We start from the raw sequence: 23077 nt of genomic DNA on the forward strand, positions 1-23077 counted from the left end.
AATAAGAACCAGAAGATTTAGGGGGTCTGTGGGGTAAGAAGGCCTCCTGCTCTGTAGGGGGCTAGAATAGCCCCCTGCAGAGGAAGAGGAGGAAGGCTACTGGAGAAGGCTTTTGTTTTTTACCTGGTGTCTTCTGTGGCTGATTCTTAGGCTCGTACTGAGGTGGGAGAGGGGAAGGTGCCCCCTGAGTCTGTTCCCCAGTCCCAAGCTGCTTCCCTGGATGGGAGGGAGGAAAGTGCCGGACCAGTGGGGGCTGGGCATTCTGGCCTGAGCATTGCCACTCTCTAGGCCTTGTCCTGCCCATCTGCAAAATGTGGGCTCGGAATTACATAAGTGGCTCCCAAACCTCTTAGGACACTGTCCCGGGCCCAGTATCTGTCCTTGGGGAAGGATTCCTAAGTCATCAGGGAAATAAGGAAAATAAAAACAATTTAGGAATTGTTTCACTGAGCAAACTTTATAAATGGAAAGATCTCCCTTTTTTCTGTGATTGCCATTTTTGGTAGTTTTATCGTATAATAGTAATAAAGTTGGTTTATTTTCTTTTCAGAAATTACAGTGACAGTGTAGGTAACAGCTTTCTTTCGTGTTTGTTTTTTTTTTTAATGCCCTTTTTGAGTAGAAGGTAAAATTGACAACTATGTTCAGTTTTGTTCCTGTTGTTGAAATTGCACCAGTTCTGGAAGTTGTTAGCCCCTAAGGCCTGTTTGGGGCTTTGTGAGCTCCATGTTTTAAGTAGTTTTACCCAAACACCAGACACATGGTTTGGCTTAAAAACTGTTGCTTTACAAAAAAAATTTTTTTTGATGAAACTCAGATACAAGTCGGCACTCTGGCTTGTTGTAATTATTCACGTCTTTCTTGGCGATCGAATCTCTCTCTGAGTCTCTAGGTGCCAGTTGTGCCTCCTCCTGTTTTTGTTGCGGAGAGAAAAGTGGAACCAGCACGTTAATAAGAATCACCTGCTGCCATCTCATAAATGACATGAAGCGGGGTTCCCCGCGCCCATTTTTCTGCAGGTCTTAAGCTTTTATAGGACGTGGGCGGTGGGCACGAGAACTGGGATGTCGTTCTAAAGAAGGAATACAAAGCTGTCCCAGTGTCGGTGCAGCCGGCACAGGATTTCTGCTGAGGAGCAGAGTAGGAATTTGCTTGAGAAGGTGCTTCCTCTCCTGACTCCCTGACTCCGCTGAGTCTGGCAGAGGCGGGGTTGATGGAAACCCATGGTGTGAGCACTCCTGAAAATACCTGTTTCCATGTCTTTGCTGAGATATTAGATAGGTAAGTTGAATGCATTACTTTTTGTTTGTTTGTTTTGTTTTTAAGAATGAGTGCATCTTTAGGTGGGTTTTTTTGTCGGTTTTTTTGGTGTTTTTTTTCCCCTAAAGTTTGTGACTTGGTATTCGAAATTTTCAGAACTGCTGCGGGGGTACAAAAATCTCCAGATTTTATCTTATCAGTGGGTACAAGTAACTGAATTGTAATTACTGAGGCACCCTTAACCAGTCAAGCAGACAGAGCTATGGTGCTGATTCTGTAAAACTCAGGGCAGCACTCTGCACTTCCCGTTTGGGACACAGTGGCAGATGTGCTTTGCCCCAAAGCACATCTTAGAACTGTCTTCTCATGATACAACCCTGGTGACTTTATGCCCTGACCTCACAGGAATTTTCTCATGCCAGCTTGTTAAAGGAACTGTTTGCAAACCCTAATGCGACATTAGGATTTACACAAATTTCGGAAATAATGACCTTACGTAGTATAATATCTCAAAATCATATTTTTTCTTTCAGCCTTTAAATGAGTGCAATTACATGTTTCTACACCAATTTAATCCAGAGATTTCCAGTAGTGGGGAAAATGGAGCGTGACTATTTAACAAGATGCTAGCATTTCAGAAAATCGTCTCCTCTCAGGGCTGTAAACTTTGTGACAGTCGACTCCCAGTTTTACTCCTCCACCCCTCCCCTTGGGCCTCACTCCCAGAGTAACGCTAAGAGCCTGGGGAGCAGTCTAAGCAGTAGGACCCACAGTCCTCTGACCCCAGGCAATTGACCCTGGTCACCAAGAGAAGGAGCAATGCTGTTTCCCAGTTCATTGTTCCTCTGGGCAGCTGCTTGGATGTGCAGGGCAAAAGGGATAGACATCCATAATTTATTAGCTACACTGATTTCAGTGGGAGAAACAAAAGAACTTCCCAGGCTTGCTCAAGAATGCAGCCTCGAGTTAACCTGTCTACGCAACTCCAATTCCTTGTCTCATAGCCTCAGTCTTTTCCTGTGGCACAAATCCCTTTTAAACTCTTTACGGTGTCTCTCCCAGGTGGAGCTACCTAGGCCATAATTGCTTCACCTCTAACACTATTTACTGTATTTCCAGTCTTCTTATTAGATTGAGCTGTTCCCAAGGCAACCAGAAGTGATAAGTTAACGTGCTGAATGCTGGTGCTAATAGGTCCAGTTCCAACTGAATTCTTGTCTCACCTGATTTTTCTGTGCTTGCAGGAATGCAGAATTCTCCTCAGCTCTGCCATTCCTCCCCCCACGGTCTGTCTGTCCCTACGGACTCATTGACTTATGCACTTAAAAAAAAAAAAAAAAAAAAAAATATATATATATATATATATATATATATATATATATACATTTAATTGTAATCCTATTAATAAACCTTGGCATTTTTCTTTCTTGTGAATAATAAATATCAGTCAATATTTCCCCACACTTACGGTTGTCTTTCCAAACTTATCCCCCAATGTAAAAGGAATCTATTTGTGTCGATCCTTTTTATTTCATTTCTTTTTCCCCTATGGTGCTCTGCTACTAAAATATAATTCTAATAGAAGAAAAACAGCCTCTATTTTAGTTTCTTGTATTAAACTATGTTAAAAAAAAAAAATCTCAGCGGCCCTAATCCCTTCTTCTGAAGAGTAATGTCCCAATTGCTATATCTTGCGAAATGTGCCAACATAATTGAGATTTCCATATTCAACATTCACCCATGACCTATCCAATAAGGGCTACTTTATCCTCAGGTTCTAGCACAAAGCACAGGTATACCCAGCCCCAAATGATCCTGTTTTTAACATACATACATATGTGTGTACCTCCAAATCAAAGACTTGAATATCTATAAGATCTGTTTTAAATGTACGCATTTGACCTGGGAAAGGAGTCTATGGCTGAATCCAGCTTTCCCCGACAAATCAGAGGGGAGGCTGAGACAACACGTCACTCACTCCTCATGTCCCCAGCCTCACTGAAGCTAGGGCCACCTGGATCCAGGCAGTCCAGAGACGTCAGGTAGCATTCTGTCCCAGATCGAGCTCCTACAATTTTTCATAATTGATTTTTTTAAAAAAGTGATCCCCATGGTAGTTCACCACTAAGGGACAACCTGAGTTACCCTGTTATCAAAATTGGTGGCAAGATCCAAACACATGACCAGTGTTCTTTCACCTTCTAAATAGCCTTCCTAATTTATGTCCTTATTTAATAATCTAGTGTTTAAAAAATAACATCGATATAGGACTATGATAATTTGAACTAAGAGTCACTGCTTTAAGACTATTGGAAACTCACGTGTCATTACAATGACCTTTTCGCTTACTGTGTCACCCCATTCCCGCTTTGGTATCATCTTACACTCACATCTCTCTTTAGATACCCAACAACGTATTCCAAAATACAGTCATCATTTTCTCTGTGATGCTCAGAACCCCTCTGCTTGGTCAGAAGGAAAGTACGTTAGCCTCTTTCGAATTACTGCTGATGTCTTGGAGACCATCCTTACTTCCTTGCAGCAACAAGGCAGCCCAGGCCCGTCGTAATGTTTCTGTCACAGATATGAAATTGAACAACTCTTCAAATATCCCTGGGTCCATTTCATGGAGAATAATGTCAGAGGCCAAACTCTGGTGACAGGATGTACAGTGCGTTGGCCCTACTGTGACTGTGGGAGGAGATTGTCGCATGGTACCAAAAGGGAGATTACGTAAAGCTGTTAGTAGTAGAGACCTTATTTTTATGAAGAATATGAATTTAAAGGTCACAATAACTCCAATATACTTCCAGCCTCACTTCTGTTTTCCTGCCTTACTTAAGTATGAACACTTATTAAACTTTTTTTCTCTTTATGGGAACACACTTTCTGTGGTCAGCAGTTACATTGTGCTGTCCTTTCTCTCTTTATTTCAAAAGCACTTAGGGAGTGCCTATTTATTTATAGGCACTATGGAGTATGTCCTTTCCATCCTCTGGTTTCACGGCACAGTTTTCTAGTGTGTTAAGGAAGATCTTCCTTATTTCTTCAAGCTGCATAAACAGCGATAGATACATATTAATTACTAAACGGTAATAAGCTACCAGGAATTTTTATAGCTGCCCTGCCTCAGAAAGGTAGGCTTTTTAAAGCAGCTGTGTGAATAGCACTGCCCACGTGTTAGATGATTCATAACAATTCTAAGAGACACTAACCTTGCAGACAGAGAGAAAAGTAGAATGTTGTAAGTAGGAGTACACAGTGCTGAAGTGTCCCCTTAAAGGCAGGGGACACAGACACTGTCCAGCAAGATCATGACTGGGAACCGTGCAAAGGTGGTTAGAGGATGGAAGCAAATAGAAGTTGTGTTGATAAAGGACATCCAGAGAGAAAACATAGGTTAAGGAGTGCAGGAGAGAGGGAGGAAGATCAAAGAACAAAATGTAATCGAGTTTATCTTCTTCTTCATCGCCCACATGGGTAAACATGTTTGCACACAGTAGGACTCAACAGTGATTTTGTTTTTAAAACTTTCTCCTATTTCCTATCCCTAGGGTGGACAGTGAATGTTTTTCCTAGAGACATAATAAATTAGAGGCAATGTCTGATTTTTCAGGTCAAGGTACTCGGACCTTTCAAACTCTTTGTAGGAACTGTTCATTATATTTTTACCTTCGGTGAAAGAAAATGATTGACACTCTGTGGCCACCGGTCCACCATGTCATCAGAGTCCTGATGAGTGCGGCTGGTTCAAATAAAAACTAGAGCAGTGACTGGAAAACAAATCTGGCTGACAGGGTCCTTTTATGTAAAAAATGAATTTGGCAATGTCAGTTTCTTAGAATTCGGTTAGCTGTGGGAGAAAGGGGAAAAATTAATTCAGAGAAGAAAGGAATTCACCTCTTCTCAAAGTATACTTCTCATCAATCTACATGTCATTAATACCCTGACAAATATCTCCTGCCAACTTGCTCTCTTAAAAGACACTGTAATAAAAAACGTGTGTTAGAGCTGCCATTCTGGCTGTCTCGTTTCCCTGTGGCATCTCTGTTCAAAGAAACGCACAGATGCGTCTAGAATGACCCTGTGTTCAATTTGGAGGCATCCCAATAGCCACCTCTTCTCCCTCAATGGAGAACACTTATCCTCCTATTTCAGAATCACTGTTTGTAAAATTCCAGGCCTAGTGGGGAACCTGTAAGAGTCATTTAATTCATTCCCCAAACACCGTGCATTGGGAAAGAGGGAAGGGAAAATGGTTGCATAGGTCTGCCAGTCTCATAGATCAAAACCTCTTATTTTTCAAGACTTTAAACGCAGGAGATTCCTCAGTTGTCTTCAGTTATGCGTTCAGGATTAAAGTCTGCACCATCCAGGGTCTTTTCCTTCTCATGGCTTTGCGTGCTCACAGGAAATAACAAATTCAGGGTCACCACAAGGGGTCTGCTATGATCCCTAATAAATCTGAGCCATCTCTCAGGTTTTATTTACCCTGTGGACCAAATCTGTGCAAAAAACAAGCCATGCGGGCATTTTCCTGGGAGCAAACACCTTCGTGCTATGCAGGTTCTTGCTAGATGATGCTCAGGACCCAGAACTTCCAGTTTGTTAAATCAGGTTCTGTCTGGCCTTGCATCCTATTGTCCTGAAATACTTCTAGGTGGCTGTGAAAGTAATGACATGAACAGAAATGAGATTGACAGAATCTTCTCACCCAGGAAAAAGAATTCCTGGGTGCTTCCAAGAGGGTGTGTTGGCTGAATTCAGTGAATTACAAACCATGGGAATGGTAAATTTGGCCTGTGGTGGTGGGTGGTTGGGGGATGGATTGTTTGGTTTATAGTTCCCTACTTTAAAAAATGAAAGAAAGAAAGGAGAAGATCCTTTGTCTTTGTGTACCACTTGTGGAGCATTCCCTGCTTTGGTCTTGTGATAGGCAGTGGTGGGGTGTGAGCAGTGCTGAGGGGATGAGAGATGAGAGGTGGGGCTCCTTCCCTGAGTCATGGTCAACCTGCTGACCTTGCAGCCAGAGCATGGCAGTACAGGGAGCAGTGACTGCCATGGGCCCTCTGCCCACCAGGTTCAGCCTTTCTCCTTGGGGTCCTACTGTACTTCCCAGCCTCTGATATGTGGGCCTTCTTTTCAGTCAGGCAATTGGGGAGACTGCCATGATCACTGAATTTGGGGAAGTAGGTTGTCAGCTGCCACACCTTCCTCTTTTTTTCTGAACTTTATTAAAATTCTATTTCGTGATTTCAGCTTTTGACAATATCCCAAGAGGCCTGTGAGGGATTCCAAGAAGGCTCATTTTTTCTTTCCTTTTTTTTTTTTTAAATGTGCGTTTATCTTAAGGGCCTCTACTGTCGTGGTTGGGTTGCCTGAAACTCACTTGAAGGGTTTCTTACGGGGAAACTTCTTCATGAGATCCCATCCTGATGGTGTGGCTTTCTGTAGCTGATGGCTCAGGTATTTCTGAATAAGAGATTTAGATCCATATTAACCATCCCATTGCAAGTGGAAAATTGAGGTGTCAAATTTAAAGAATGATACCTTGTACATGCATAGCGTTTTTATATCCCAAGGTGGAGAGCCCAGGAAAAGCTGAACTTGGCAATGGCCTAGCTGAAGAGTAGAGTATCTGATCTGGAAAAGGTGCTGAAGATAAGGATTTAGTGTCCTGAGTTGGGCTCGTCAGAATTTCCCATGTCGTAAGGGAATTAGAATGGCTAGAATGTTCTTACTGGATTTCTGTTGTCATACTGCCTGGTTCTGATTCCAATCACAAGTCCAGCTAACCTGTGCATGCGCCCTCCCACCCATCCCTGGACTACACTTTCTAAGTTCCAGTGTGCCACTTGAATGATCATTAAAGAAGGAAAAGTGTCCCTGTTACTATGAGTTTACAATCCAACGTTGCTTGGAAAATGCCCCATTAAGTTCCTCCAGTGCCATTTGAGCTGGGGAGTCCCATCTGTTTACCCCTCCTAGAAAAGTGGGGTGCCTGAGCGTGGCATCTTGAATTTAGCCAGAGGGGAGTGTTGGGCTGTAGCATCAGGAGAAACTAGAGCTGGAGTCTGACATCTGAAGGAGGCAGACTTGAGAAGCATGGAATAGTGTAGAAACCAAGGATCCAGGAACAAGGGTGGGATCCAAGATGAAAGGTATGCAAAGGTCACTCAGAAGAGCCAGAATGTTTGGGATCCAAGCAGGAATGACCCCTGCGGCAAGAGATTTTCCCTATGGAGTCCAGAGCTGGGCCTCAGGGAACTAGGAGGGGATCAGAGGTGTCCTGGATAAAAGCTACCTCTTGGATAAAGGTTACCATTCAACACCAGCGTAGGGCTGGATTCTGGATTCAATGCGTAAAAGCAGGCACGTGAGATACGGGTTGCCAGCCATCTTTCAGGCAGGTGAAGTCATTTACTGAGGATTCTAACAAATGATTGACACCTTGAGCAACTGAAGTTTTAATGACTAGTCTCACTTTCATAGCACTCCACTCCCATAAATACACACAGCATGTTGTTACCTCCACGCAGACACTTTTTGTTGACATGATCATGCGAGGATAGTGTTAAAACTTTGGAAAAATCCAGCCAAATGGCTATTTCATTTGTATAGGTTTCCTTATCATTCTTGCATATGTCATATTTGCATATATAAAATCGTTGGAGGCATTTTGCATTCTGCCTTTTTCACAGTGGTATATATCAAACATCTTCTGTGTGTATTTCCATTAGCCTTTGTAATTGTCTAATGGTTGCAGGATGGAACCTCCTGAAGAAAACTCATGGGTCACTAGATGTTATTTAGGTTTTTTCCCAGGTTTTTTGTTGGTCCTCATTATAATTCTCTTATCACAGCAGTGTGCACACTTTTTTTACTTCTTTTGAATTATTCCCAGAAGTAGAATTACTACAGTAAGATTAGGTACTTCTTACGACTCTTTTATAATTACCATATTGCTTTGCAAGAGTTTTACTCAATGCCATCTTATATTAGATCGCACTGGCTAACTTACAACTCTGACAGAATTAGGGTTTCCCCCCAACACACATTTTTTGCAAGTTTAGTTGATGTAAAATATCAAAGTTGCTTTAATTGTCATTCTTTTCATTACTAAAAGAGATAAAATCTCTTCCATATGTTTTAGTTTTATTCCTGATATGAATCACTTATTCATATCCTTTGCCTATTTCTTTATTTGATGCTTATTGGGTTTTTTCCCCCTACATTTCAGTGAGATGTCAACCCTTTTGTCAAAGTAATACAAAGACTATCTGTAGTCTATTAAATGTTGGTGTTTCCATTGTTCTGAAGTTTAGTAATCTTGGTACAATCTGTCTTTTGTTTTCTTGAGTTCATCTGTCACTTCAAAGCATGGATAAGTATTAGGTCTGTAAAGGAATGTGGACTATTTATTACATGATTGTTGTTTTAGAATTTAATTTTAAACTGAAATATCTAACTCTATTATTCATTCAGAATCTAGCTTTTATATTTCCTGTAGATCTTACTGAATGCTTTTCTGATTTGCTATCCACATGTCATAGAGATGTTTGCTCAATAATCTTGCCTTCCACCCATTGTGCTAAAAATCTGCTATATCATATGCTACGTTTCACATTTGTTTGCGGACTACTTATATTGTGCCACAATCTTTTTGAAGCATTATCAGAATGAATTAATTTTGCTCCATTTACTGAAACTTGGTTCCTTTTTAGAATAAAAACTTCTTACTGTTTACATTTCCAGATTAATTTTGTTAAATTCCAAAATACCCTATTGGAATTTTTATTACAAATGCATTAAATCTATAAGTTAAGTTTAGAAGAATAATCATTTATAAATAATACTAGTATTCTCATTCTGTAATAAAGTAGATCTTTCCATTTCACCAAATCAAATTTGATTTTATAGAATAAAGGTTTATGGTTTCATTTTGAAGGGTTAGCTCATTAAGTAAATTCCTAAAAATGTGATACTTTCTAGCAGTGGCAAATAGAATCTTTCATTATGTTTTCTAACTGAAAATACTGGGTTACTTGTTTTTGTTTCTATTATTAGGTGTTATTGTTGTCTTTTCTTACATGGCGTCATTATTATTTAGTTGTCACTTGTGTCAAAATAAACATCCTGGGCAATGGAAATGGCCTCCAACATGTTCAAGAAATGTTGCTCTGTGACCTTCTAGAAAGGCTTCTTTTTTTAATAACCTAAAAGAGTGGAACAGAAATGGGGTAGGGAAGGAAAGGAAAATGAAAGCACATATCCAGAAAATGTCGACATGCCCTACAAGTCCTCCCGTGAAACTTTCATGGATTATGATAAATTCAACAAGGAGCCTTCCTAGAGCCTGGGACCCCCAGTATGGAATTTGGGGTTCCAGATTATAAAAGAAGGTGGTTTAGAGATCTAATAGTCTTGAAACACTTGCGTATGTCTGGAGAGAAACAGAGTAGTCCTCCTTCCTTTGCTACTACATCAGGATTGTCTTACTGTGAGGCAGTGTCCCCTAGGAACCACCAAAAGAAATATCAGTGACAGAATTTTGAAATTACAGGCAAGATTGAATTAACGATGTAGTGGAACATTTTCCCTCTGGACATGGCATCAGGACACACCACCAGCTTTACCCTGCCCCACGCTATCCTGTGAAGTAGTTCTATATATTCTCCTGCTGCCAGTGGTGACAGCCAAGGTCGCTTGTGGCAGGGACACGAATGCCATCCCAGTAAAGTCTCATGGTCTTGAGGTCTGGATACCCCCTCGTGAACTGATCTGTGCAGGCTTCTGTTTAACACATCCCATCTTTCCTGGAATGTTATTCTAGAATTAGCATCAAATAGTAAAAAGGGTTAGTGGAATTTGTAGTTAGACCCAAATTCAAATCCAAGCTCACTGCTTACAAGATGACCATGGGAAAGTTTCTTTTTTCACATTTGTAAAAGGGAGACAAAAGGACCATGTTCTCCCATTATTCCTCATTCATTCAGGACATGTGAATATGAAATATGAAAATGAGTGCCTCTTATTTGCCAGGCACTGATAAAAGGGATGTTGATGTGGCAGAGAACACAACAAAAACTCCTGGCACTCATGCCCTAGGGAGAGGGAGGGTAAAGACACATCAAAAATAACATGTAAATTCGTATCAGCTAATAATGAATGCCATGAGAACAATAAAGCAGAAAAATGTGGCAGAGTAAAGGTGATTGTTCTTTTAGAAGTGGCAATAAGAGAAGACCTCTCTAATGAGATCTGAGCACAGCCCTCATAAAAGGGTGGGGATGAGCTGTGAGAATATTGAAGGAAGAGCATCCCGGGCAGTGGGGAACACATGTGCAGAGATCCTGCAGAGAAAGTGTGCTTGTCTGATGAATAGATGAGAGCCCATGTGGCTGGAGTAGAGGGAGCAATGGGGAGCATGCTCCTGGTAAATAATGAAGGTGGAGAAATAGAAGGGAACCAGATCCGTAGGGCAGGGATTTGCAAGGACAACCAGCAGGCCAAGTCCAGCCGATGGTGTGTTTTATGATATAGCCCTGTAGGGTAAAAATGGCTTTTAAATTTTGAAAACGTTGTTTAAAATAAAGAAGACTGTAACAGAGACCACATGCATCCTGCCAAGCCTGAAATATTTACTACCTGGTCTTTTATGGAGAAAAGTGGCCAACTCCCGATCGCAGAGCCTTAGAGTCCATGGCGAGGATGGTACCTCCGAGTATGAAAAGAAGTCATGGGGGGTGGGCGTGGTCAAACAAGAAAGCACCATGATGGGATTGACATTGACAGTCTCAAAAAGACAGCTCTGGCTGCTGTGTTGACTCAGACTGCAAAAGGAGGAGGGCACAGGAACAAATATACTTAGGAGCCGTTTTCATAGTCCAGGTGAGGCGAGGCAGTAGGATGGACTAGACTGGTAGTAGCAGGGTGCTGAGTAATTGGATACAGAATATATTTAGAAGGAGGCACCAAGGGGGCTTTGGATTGACTGTGGAGTATGAGAGGGAGAACGGAGTAAAGGATGATGCCAAGATTTTTGGTATACACGCGCTTCTTATGTTGTCGTGGAAACTGAGAGAATAACCTTTTCTGCCTCTAGGGTTTGAGACGTCCAGTTTCCCCACCATTTTGCAGCAGGGTTATCTTCCTAAGACAGTTTTGAGTGTGACACTCTCCTTTCCAACACCTACACCAGTGTCCCCTTAGCTGTGGAAGACTCATCGCCCTTCATCATCTGACCTCCCTGCACCTGTGTCCTGATTTACGACCGGCTGGTCCCATTCATGGACCCCAACACTAATCACTGAAATATCTGCTGGTCCCCACATGCACTTCATACTTTCCACCTCCAGGTCTTCCCCCAAGTGGGTTCCTCTTTCTACGATCGTTATAGGTCAGCAGTCCTGGCAGACTGTTACGGCCTACCTTCTCGATAAGGCTATTCCTTAATGCCCTCTTTACCCTCCTGGTCTATTCCAGTGCATTGTGTCTGCAACTCTTTTAACAGAAATATCACTTCTATTTGTAACATGGTTTTTGATACACAAGTCTTATCTCCCCTACGAGATGACACAGGAGCCAATAGAACATATGGTTAAGTCCCTTGTCTTTGTTAAATCCCAGTGCTGCACTTGGAACCTGGATGACTTTAAGTAAATGACTTAATCTCTTTAAGCCTCAGTTTGTGTTGGCTGTAAAATGGCGATAATTACCATAGTGACTTCATAGGACGAATTAAGAAGATGAAATGAGTTGATTCATGTACAACGCTTACTGTAGCTCTGTGCCGGCCATGCCAATTAGAGCTCATTTAATACCAGCTATATCAATTCCCCTGCATTAAGGAGCTGAGGAAATATCTTTGTGTCCTATTCTTTGGTGCTTTGTACAGTGGTTCTGTATGCAATAGGCTAATGAATACATTATGAAAAGTAGAGGGAAATGAGCTCCAGTTCTGGAGTTAACGCGGAGTCCAATTCCCAGCACCACCCATTCAGCTGTATGACATGCAGCAGGACACCCACTGTGAGCTCCAAATTCCTCACATCTGAAATGGGGGAAACCATTTCTACTTTGAAAAGTTACGAGAATGAGCCATGACGGCATGTAAAGCACCTGATTCATAGGATGCGCCCAGAGGTAGCTCTCGCCAGCATGATGATTCTCAAAGCGTCTGCAGAAAGAGCTCCTGGCCCTTGGAGCACTGAAGCTGCATCATTCCTTAAAGCAGTAGTTCTCAAAACGTGGTTGCTGGACCAGCAACGTCGGTGTCCTTTCCCCTGGAACTTGTTAGAAATGCAGGTTCTCAGGCTCCCCTCCAGGCCTACTGACACAAACACCGTGGAGTGGGGTCAGCAACCTGTGCTTTAACCGGCTGATGTACACCGGCTTCTGAGCACACTGCAGTAGCGGAGGGAGGAGTTTGGCTGAGACACCACCAGGGTTTTGCACAGTGATGTCCCACTCAGTCCCAGTGGGGTACTGAAGTCGTGCTGCTTTCCTGTTGTCACCATCGTAAAGGACACGAGGGCCAGATCTTTCTAGTAGTGCCAGAGAAGGGGAGGAGCACAGGCTCTTCAGTGCCACTTTTTGGGGTCAGCAACTCTTGACTGTTTACTTATGATTATTCACAGCATTGATAGAAACGAAAGGGTGACCCCTGGTCAACACCAGGAGATATACTTTAGTCTGTAGTTCAGTTTGAGACATAGGACTAGTTTGGGAGCATACACCTACAACATAAGCCATCGCGAGCTATCAATTCACTTGTAATAACACAAATGTACAGGGAAAACTTCAGCTAGACTGACGAGATGTGAAAATTCTTTAGTATGACTAATTTTAATGTAAGCTGTTGACACATTTGTAAATATAGCAACTAAACTTAGTTCAAATGATTTCAAGAAATTCGGAAATATTGTGAAGAGCATTTAATTCTTTCATAGTATTAAAGTCTGGAGAGCACTTAAGTACTTCCATAGCTGTGGAAAAAGCACAGCCACAGTTGTATATAATTATCAGCTTTCTTTTTTAACATGATGCCACGTTTCTCTTTTTTCTTTTCTTTAGGCTCGTTGTATGACGTAAAAAATCATCCCCTTGATGGAGGGATTCTCTTAATTCATTGCTCATGGCTGTGATGGAGGGCAGACACAGGAGAAGGGCGGAGCCTCAGACCAGCCCCTTAGGCTGTGGGTCTGTAGCTCTGAATAAGATGCGGTACATAAAAGGTGCCCTTGGCATACAGAAGGAAAATGTTAGAATTTTTCTTTATGATTAATTTTAATCTCAGGCTTTGGATTCTCTTTCTGTGTGTATTTGGGGATGGGGGCCTGTGTGCTAATATTTTTTTCCTAAAAGGGGTGTGTGGTCAAAAAAAATTCACTGTCTCTGAGGGCAGGTTAACGTGACAGGGAGAGATTTAGGTAAAAGGTTGAAAACGTCAATACCAAAAAAAATTCTACAGTTTTCTGTAGATTTCAGTTTTCCATGTTACCTACTCACCTATAACGAGAATAAATAATAGTTTTGTCTCATATCATGGACTGTTCAGTTAAGATAGTGATACGTGAATTAGACTAAGGGGGGGAAAAGTAGGAAGCAGACATCAGTGGCTTTATGGTGGGTGTCACTTGTCATGTGTGTCCCTCTCCTTCTGGTTGGGCTGCTACTGAGTGAATGGCCAAAGTGGAGCTGCCCAGTGAGGCTGTAAAGGTACTTAAGGTAGTCACTTGACTGAATTACCTGTCTCTGCATAACTTGCCCTTTTAGAGTCCCGATTTCAGAGCCCTTTCTCATTGGTGAGAGCTGGATAAATAGGACCCATTTAAGTGAATGGGCAGAAGGCATAAGACAGAGTTTTGAAGGGAAAAGACTGCAAGGCAGAATGTGATCAGATGCCTGCCCCAGCTGCCTTTCCATTGCTAGGCTGTAGTTACAACACATTTGTTTCTCTCTCTTCCTCTGAATGCTCCTGAGAAGTTTCAAAGGAAGGTAAGCAGTACCTGTCTCATTTCCATGCTTCTCTGATAGAACAGCCCTGGGTTTCTGCTGATCCCAGGCAGGGGCCATTTTGGGGAAGAGGTCTGGCCCTCTCCCAGCACTCTCTCCCAGGACGTTGCATGGCTGTGGTCATGAGTGTACCACCTCCCACAGGCTGGCCACTCGCTTTTAGAATGAATTCCTTGGGAGCTTTGCAATGCGTCTTTTCTTGGTAGTTTGTCCTCTAGAATTCTTGTGCTGCTTGGCTCTCAGAGAAGACACAGCTGGCCCAGCCCATCCTGACATTTTTCCTCCTCCTTTCCCACAGGCAGCACAAGGGGGTGGCCACAGGACCCTGCTGTATGGCCACGCGATTCTCCTACGGCACTCTTTCAGCGGAATGGTAAGCACATTCGGGTGTCGGCTTTCACCATTCAAGGAGGAGGGGGAAGATGGAGAGGGGAGAAAGTACAGGAAACCAACAAGTGTCTAGGTCAAGTTAACAGCGGGAGTAATACGGAATGTAAATAATTAGAGCACATTATTGTCTTAGCATTTCCTTCTTATAACTTACTTCCATTTGCAGATATGTTTGCATTTGCATGTCTGACCACTCTCTTCCCCACTCCATGAGGAAAAGGACCGTGTCTCTTGCTCTTTTTTTTTTAATTTGAAACCTAATCCCCCCAAGTGCAGTACCTTGACATACTAGATGCTCAATAAAGATTTGTTGAGTTGATGATCAAATAAACTATGGGATAACTGGTTTCTTGAATACACAAGGATAACCAGGAGAGAAGACAAAAATCAATCAAATGGGATTTTTGTGTGAAATGTCTCCTCTTTTACTAGCTAAAGGAAGTGGGATGGTACCTGTTGTTTTCAGTCCTGGAAGAATTTGAAGGTATTTTATTATGTCAATCCAGAGGCAGGAGAAAGCTGAGCCAGGCTATAACTAATTAGAGATCTAGAACCAGCATTAACCCAAATGGTGATAACTCAGTGTCACTTGAAAAGCTTTTATCAAGTTTTAAATAAATTTGTAAAATGCAGGTATTGCAGATCTTTGGCAGGGAGAATTAAGGAGAATACTGTGATCTGAAATTAACTGTAATATGTGCCAACTTCTAGTAACGTTTACTTCCCTACACGTATCCTCCTCACTCGCTGTCAGTGTAAGGAAGGTTTGCCTTCTTTCTCTGGCACTAGTGGAAAACTGTTCCATTCATTCAAGACTTCGTTTTCACACACTGACACCTGCAGCGTGCTGCAAAGTTCATCTCAAAGCCTGAGCTATCATATTGGCAGCGGGAGCCGTGGCTGCCTCGTAAATAATTTACTTATTGCAGCATTTCTTCTCCTGAGTGCTGGTAAGATGTTGACCTTTTCAGCACGAACATTCATCTGTTGTAGTCCTTCATGACAAAGGACAGAGAACAAAAATGACCAAGTGGAAGATTATCCGAGGAGGAGATGGTGAGGGACGTTTAGCGTGGGGAGACTTTGTACCCTGCCAGTCTCAGAACTGAGAGGCAATCATTTGTCTTTCAGAATCTGGTGCTTATCCATAGCGTAGTGAAACCTTAGTGTCTCTCTGTTTCTACCAAAATAGAATAAACAAAGCCTCAGATAGCTCGCTTCTCCTGGCCTTGAAAACTCAGGCTAACACTGTGGTAGAGATGTGAAGGCTTACATTATTTATCATTAGATTTACTGTCCCACGCCTCCCCAGCCCCAAAGATTCCCGTCACAGTTAACCTAAACTCTATACTGGCTAGTTCCTTTTAGGAGCAGCACTGAGGATAAAGCCTGTGTGATATGACTCTGTACAATGCAATGATTCTCCATTTTCCTGCTGCAGAGAACTAGGAATATAACCCAGAAAGCACGTTCCAAGTGCATATCTGCCTCCCAGTATAATTCCAAGGTCAGCGGCTGTGCCTTTCACTAGAGGAGACCGAGAACAAGCCATGGGGTTTTCTTCTTATTCTTCTTTCTTATGCTATTTTAAAAATCATTGTTAAGTTTTGCATGCACATGTATTTTTATAATTGGAAAAAACATATTATTTGAGAAGTTTTAAAGCTCATAGAAAATTTGAAAACCAGAATAAACAGAAATGGAGGAATCATCAGGATCTTCCCCGCTGTCCAAAGAAAACTTCTGTTATCAGTTTGGTGTACTTTCTTTTAGCCTGGTTGCTAGGCATTTAAATTTTGCATACATGTTAACTACACAAACATACTATTTTGTATTCTGTGCTCTAACACACTTGATAAACACAATTAAAGGTAATGTAATATTCCATAAAATGAAGTACCGAAGTTTATCAATCCTTCCGTTATTATTGGTAATTTATGTTCCATTTATATTGTTCCCAATTTAAAACTTTCTCAGAGTATCTTTGAACTAAAGCATATTTAATATTTCAAACTTATTTCTATAACATACAGCCCCATAAGTTAAGTCACTGGGTTATCAGGTAAGAACATCTTTGAGGTTTTAAGTATATTATAAAAGTATATTCCAAACCATTATAATGATGAACAAGATAAGTCCTGGGCCCAGTCACTCAATGTTGACATTGACAACTGGAAGCCAAAGAGTGGTGAGATGCAAACAACTGACAGAAGAGTATGACTTCACTAGCTTCTGCTCTTGTTTCACAGTATCTAACATGTTTGACTACATCAAGATCGCAGACAGATAAACTTGCCTTTGATGTAGGTCTACGGGAACATGCCTCAGGTAAGTCAACATTCCCAGATCTCCTTAGTGGGGTCTTGGGAGAAGGACTTTTGAGAAGGACCCTGAATATGTGATTCGTTGGGGATTCCAAACCAACTAACCAGTAGGGTCAAGAAATGGGTCTGAAAAAATTTTGGAGAATGATAAAGAATGTATGATGGAAACAGAAACTAAGAATAAGAGAACATAATGCTTTAACCGCAGTCTGCCAGTCTCAAAGAAAAACACTTTTTTAGGGTTTTTGAAAGTAAGTAGAGAAGTTATTCCTGATAAGAACCGATGGTCATGCATAACTGCTAAGAAAACAAAGATAGCATAATAAGTGCTGACATGAATGAAGCATAGTGACTAGCTCAAAGGAGTAATCCCATTTTGTTTTACCTATTTTTTTTAATTAGTTTCAGGTGTACAAAACAATGTAATAGTTAGACATTTACACTCCTCACAAAGTGATAACCTCCCTCCCCCAATCTACTACCCCTCTGACATCGTATATAGCTGTTACAATTCCACTGACTCTATTCCTTAAGCTATACTCCACATCCTGTGACTATATATATATATATATATATATATATATATATATATATATACATATATATATATATTTAATTATAGTTGACATTCAATATTATTCAGCTTCAGGTGTACAACACGGTGGTCAGACACCTACACAGTACATGAAGTTGTCTCCCTAATAAGACAAGTGCCCATCTGATACCCCACAAAATCTTCACATTATTGATTATATTCCCCAAACTGTCTTTCACATCCCCGTGGCAATATTGTGGTTACTAATTTGTATTTTTTAATCCTTTTACCTTCTCAGAGATATAGAGGAGTAGCCCCATTTTATTCTCAGTGAACCAGCTGTTTCTAAAGCAGCGTTTCCGGTGTGCATCGATGACGTCCACCGTCATGGTTTTTGCCCTTCCGATGCATTGCCTTTACTCTCATTTACTTAATATTTTTCTTTACATGTACTTACTTTTATACTTAAAATTTTAGAGATAGAACATATAACATTGCTATAAGTGGAAAACTGGTATTACTTGCCATAAAGGTAAATATAATGAAAAGAAATAATTCATTAAATAATTGAAGAGATGTTGGCAAATATTAGAAAAGTGTTAATGATACACACGCTCCAAACTTAAAACTTTCTCTGATAGAATTAGAAGGCTTAAAAGAGTAATACTTGTAAAAAGAAAATACAGTTCTCACATATGATTTAATGTCATTTGTTGTCTTTTACCACCAGTACTATATGTCATATACTTTTTTTTAGTGTAGTCAAAAATATTGACACTCAAGATAACTACAGTTCTATAAATAGTTATATTCATATATAGTTCTATTTATAGTTACAGTATCAAAGAAGGGACCGATTTGCTGTTGGTTATTCCAAGGACCATTGGATCAGTGAATAGAAGTTGAAAGGACATAAACATTTCACCTCAGTGAAGGAAACCACTTTGTCATATCTGCAGTTATCCAGCAGAGGAACAGGTGGCCTTAGGATATAGGGTGCTCCCCGTGCCTAGAAATATTCATGGGCAATCTGACCATCTGTCAAGGGCATTACATATGGAATCTCCACTCAATTTAGAGGTTGGGCTATGTATGCATTGATCAGGTTTCTTGGTGGCACACAGCAGAAACTTATTCAGGTTACCTCAAGCCAAATGATCATTTACTGGCAGGATGTTGGGTGGACCTGCGCTAAAGCTGAAGCCCCAGGCTTGGAAAGGGGGCAGGAGCAAAGTGAGCGCAGGGAAGAGAAAACAGCCCAGGTCTTACTGCAGGAAGAGTCTAACTTGGATGCAGTCTTTAATGTCTTAACATTTTCCCCAGAATAGGAGGAGATTTCATTGTTGGATAGCCATACAAGGACAGAAGTCCATGTGGATGTTCTAAAACTGTGTCAGTTCATACGGGAATGATCCACGTTGGCTGATTTTACAGAGGATGTAGAGAAAGAACTCTGCAGTTTAAACCATATGCACCTGCTGTTTCTGCAGCATGTGCAGTGGTGTCTGAGAATGCCTGAGGAGAAACCCTTTCTCTCCTCCCCTTCTTTGTACAAAGGCAGATCTGCCTCTGCCCACTATGTTTTTTTTCTCCTACAATAAAATTACATTTGAATTTGATTTGAGGTTGCTTTGTTTTCAGCTAAAGCGTTATTCTTAAAATATCACTTTAAGTTGTTGTCAACCTTTTCTGAAAATTACGAAATGAGTGAAGTACCATACTCTCTGTAAATTAGCCTCTAAATATAAACCAGCTGTCAGTCTTGGAGCACATAATCAGAAAAGTCATATGTGGTCATTCTATTTGCATCAATAACATGACTTTAGACTTTTTGAGAGTTGGGGAGAAATTGAGAAATACCACTTTCTAGTCATGCGTTCAGGAAATATGTTTCATTTAAATATTAGAGCCTCCAGTAAAAACAGAGGGAAAATTACAGCAGAGAATGTTACTCTTTCCAGCACTCTTTTCTAAATACCTGAAAATCACATTTGGTATGAATTCTGCTGACAGACTAGAGAAACACATGAACCAACCCAAGTTCAACTTCGCTGATCAGAAGCTGACTCTGGCAGAAGAAAGGTAGCAAGAGTTGACCAGGTGTTCATGAAAAGCTGAAGCCTAACATAATGTATTTTACCTCCCTCACCCCTAACCCATTTCATATTCTCCTTAAAGAAGGCTAACTTGGTATTTGTGATGGAGAAGGAGAATGCATGTATAGCTCAGATACGTTTCAGTATTGCCTGGAATGGGTCTTCTTACTTCAGGAGATTCACTCAGAAGCCAACGGAGTCGCATTCTGTTTTCCTACCAGGTCATTCTATCAGTGCACGCTTAGGTCAGAAACTACTTTCTGAGTTGAAAACAAGTGAAATGCTCAATAGCTGAGTTGAATCTCAGGAGAATGTGAGAAGTTTGGAGGCAGTTTCTTGAACAATTCTGGTATTCCCCCTGCATAGTTGGTAATAAATGGTTTGACTTACTTAACAGAACTGGTGGTCATTTTGCCTTGATTTTGGTTACTGAGTTCTTTCTTTTCTCCCTTTAAAGGTATTTTGTGGTGGTGTCGCTTTTAGCATGCAGACATAGCTTTAGAATTAGATTTAGGAGGAAAGAAATATGAAAAAATAAAAACACTGATAGTGCTATTATGTGTTTTAAAGTCATCAACAGGTCCATGTTCTGTTGATTCTGGTAACAGTGCTGTACCCAGGAGAGGGCAGGAGAACAAGTAGACTCTTCCCCGTGTGCCTCTTTAGGACCCACTTTATCCCAAATGCCTGGGTGGCCCAGAGTACATAATGCATTTAAATACATTTTCCCCCTTCAGATGTCTTGTCATGAAAATTTTAATTTAATCAAAATTTAAGCAAAACAATCATCAGTATTTAGTCAAAATAATGCCTGTACATAGTTTAAAGAAATAGTGTTCCTAGGCTTCTTGAAAAGATCAGTCTCCTGCCCTGCCCTTCGCTGTTCTAGATGGCTGCCTCTCTCTGGGGCAGCTACTGTCAGCTGCTCTAGTATTGTTTGCCACTTGTTTATGAATAATATAGTGTACTGGTCTTTAGTTATTCTTTTCATATTAGGTATTATCTATTGCTGGTCCTAAGTGAATAATAAAAATTTAGTGCTTATGGTCCCCACTCTTCCCTGTCTTCTCTTTCCACCCTCCCAATATATTTACATCTATACTTTATGTAACTACCAAATCAATATTAACTACTTACATTGGTATAACTATGACTTTTATTTGCAAATGAGACTCATGAAATACGATGATCAGTTCACTTTGCTGTATTACTTTTGAGTTTTCCAGTAGTTAATAATTGCCTTATTTGTTTTATTTTCTGTGACCTAAACATTTATTCATTTCTAAACTCTGAAACTTTCCCCTGATTAGATTCAATCACATTAGCTGTTCTAGCAGTTTCATCTTCTCAGAAACATCCACCATCATCCAAGAAATTCCCTTTGCCGCTTTCCTAGATTCCATGTTTCCTAGAGCTCATGTTTTTCTCCCTTCTTGGTTTTACACCTCACTTCAGTAGCTTTTACAGAAAGGATTTATGGGAAAGTTTCTTAATTCCATCTTCACAATTAAGTCATAGTATTCTACATTCGAAAATAATTTTTTTCTCAGCAAGCCTAAGATTTTCTTTTATTTTCTCCTCTTCTATTTTCTCCTAGCTTATGGTTTGGCTGTTGAGATATCTGTACTCTGATTCCCGATCCTTTGTGTGTGACCTTTTTATATTTTTCTGAGAGCTACTTAGATCTGTTTTTCCCCGATGTCTGTAATTCCACAGTGGTACGTCTGGACATGGATCCTTTCTGTTCTAAGTCTCACGGGAATGGAGCCTGGCGTGAATCTCTCTTCTCCACTGTGCTGGGCACTCTGTAGGGCTTTTCAATCAGAAAATGCTTGTCTTTCAGCATTGGGAAAACTTTAATATTATTTCTTTGTTAATTTCCTCCCTTTTTCTGTTCTTGCTTCCAGGAAAGTCTCTAGATTGGTTTTCTAATTTTCTTTTTGCTTCTATTTCTAAACTGGTTTTTTTTTTTTTTTCTTTTTTGGGAAATTTTTCAACTTGATGCTATAACTCTCTTTTCTTTCTCTCTTTTTCAGGATCAAAGAGTTTTTCTTTTTCTCCAAAGGAATCTTTCATGGATACTTTTACAGCTGCCTCATAACTGTAACTTTTTCTTATCTCTGAGATGATGAATTATGATCTCTTAAAATTTTTCCTTTGGATCTGTAATCTTTGTTTTCTCAAAGGCCCTTCCTCCTGTTTTTGTTTTGTTCCTGTTATTTATGTTAGACTTTCTTCAGATGTCAGGTGATCCTTTGTCTTCATTCAGGTTTAGATCAAGGCTAGACGCGCTGTGTGTGTGGCTATGGCTTGCCTATGTGTTAAACCTCACTTTCAGGTAATCTGGCAGAGACCTAAGCATTTTACTGGAGACACCCAAACAGCAGTACCTTTTAACTTGGGTATTTGGCTTCCCTAAAGAGTAATCCTCAAACTAGGTGGGGAGCGAGGAGGGAGGTTCAGTATCGCAGCTGGCATTCTGGAAGCTGAGGGAAGGAGGCAAAGAAAAGGGAGCTTGGGTTTTACAAATCAGGATGTTGAATATTAGGTATTGTCTATTTTCAGCAATACTCTTTCCTTCCTTGTTTGACAGTGCCTGGTGTTTCCAAAACCAGACCTCTGATGGTTAAAGTCCATGGATTTAACTTCTAATCTTCTGTAGGATGGAAGAGGAAGAGTTGCCTGTCTGATGATACAAGACAGAGAAAAGGATGCAGAAAGCTAAATGTTCCTTTAAAACTGTCAGCCAGTCCTCCTGTTTTCAACCCCATCCTCTACTGTTACCATCACAAGTAACTGTTAGCTCCAGTTCCAAAGACTTTACAGGAAATATGCAGCAGGAATGGCCTGATTTCTTGAGAGTAGCTTCTCCTCCATTCTCTTACCCAAAGCCTTGAGTTTTAGCTCTTTCTTTGCTAAAAGCACCTATCTGCTTTCCTTTTTCCAAGATGTCAAGTTCACTTCATTACTGTCAACTTCACACCTGCTGTCTTAGTCTTTGTGGATTTAGGCCTTGTGAAAAATCTCTGATTATTTTTAGTAGAAGTACTGGTGTTTTAGTAGAATTTCATGGGGTTGGAGGCAAAGATAAAAGTCTATAAGTAGTCAGTCAACCAGTGAAGTCAATTCTTAAAGATTTGTTTCTGTGAAGAAAACATTTTTTCTATATGTATTAAAAATACTCAAAGGTTTCTATATTTTGCCGCCTCCAATAGTCTTTCCCAATATTGTCTTTCTGTCTCGAGAGAAAGTGAAAATAATACACAGAGGCAAGAGCAGATGTGGAGCTAACTAGGATTCTTATAGTTAAATAGAAATTGAGGTCTAGAGTATGTGTGGACGTTTGCACATGTGTGAGAGGGAGAGAGAGAGAGAGAGAGAGAGAGAGAGAGAGAGAGAGAGAGAGAGAGAGAGAGAGAGAGAGAGAGAGAGAGAGAGAGAGATTCTCATCAGAA

General features: G+C 40.7%; 1 protein-coding gene across 1 annotated transcript in view; it reads left to right on the forward strand.

The window, feature by feature from the left end:
- Positions 1–23077, forward strand: part of RYR3 (ryanodine receptor 3) — a 479789-nt gene that overhangs the window by 186899 nt on the left and 269813 nt on the right. The window contains exons 4-5 of the mRNA XM_033107698.1: positions 14576–14650; positions 16917–16995. Coding sequence (XP_032963589.1) covers positions 14576–14650; positions 16917–16995 — 154 coding nt within the window. The remainder of the gene's footprint in view (positions 1–14575; positions 14651–16916; positions 16996–23077) is intronic.

This window comes from Rhinolophus ferrumequinum, chromosome 6, assembly GCF_004115265.2.
Source record: "Rhinolophus ferrumequinum isolate MPI-CBG mRhiFer1 chromosome 6, mRhiFer1_v1.p, whole genome shotgun sequence".
NCBI classification, from domain to species: domain Eukaryota; kingdom Metazoa; phylum Chordata; class Mammalia; order Chiroptera; family Rhinolophidae; genus Rhinolophus; species Rhinolophus ferrumequinum.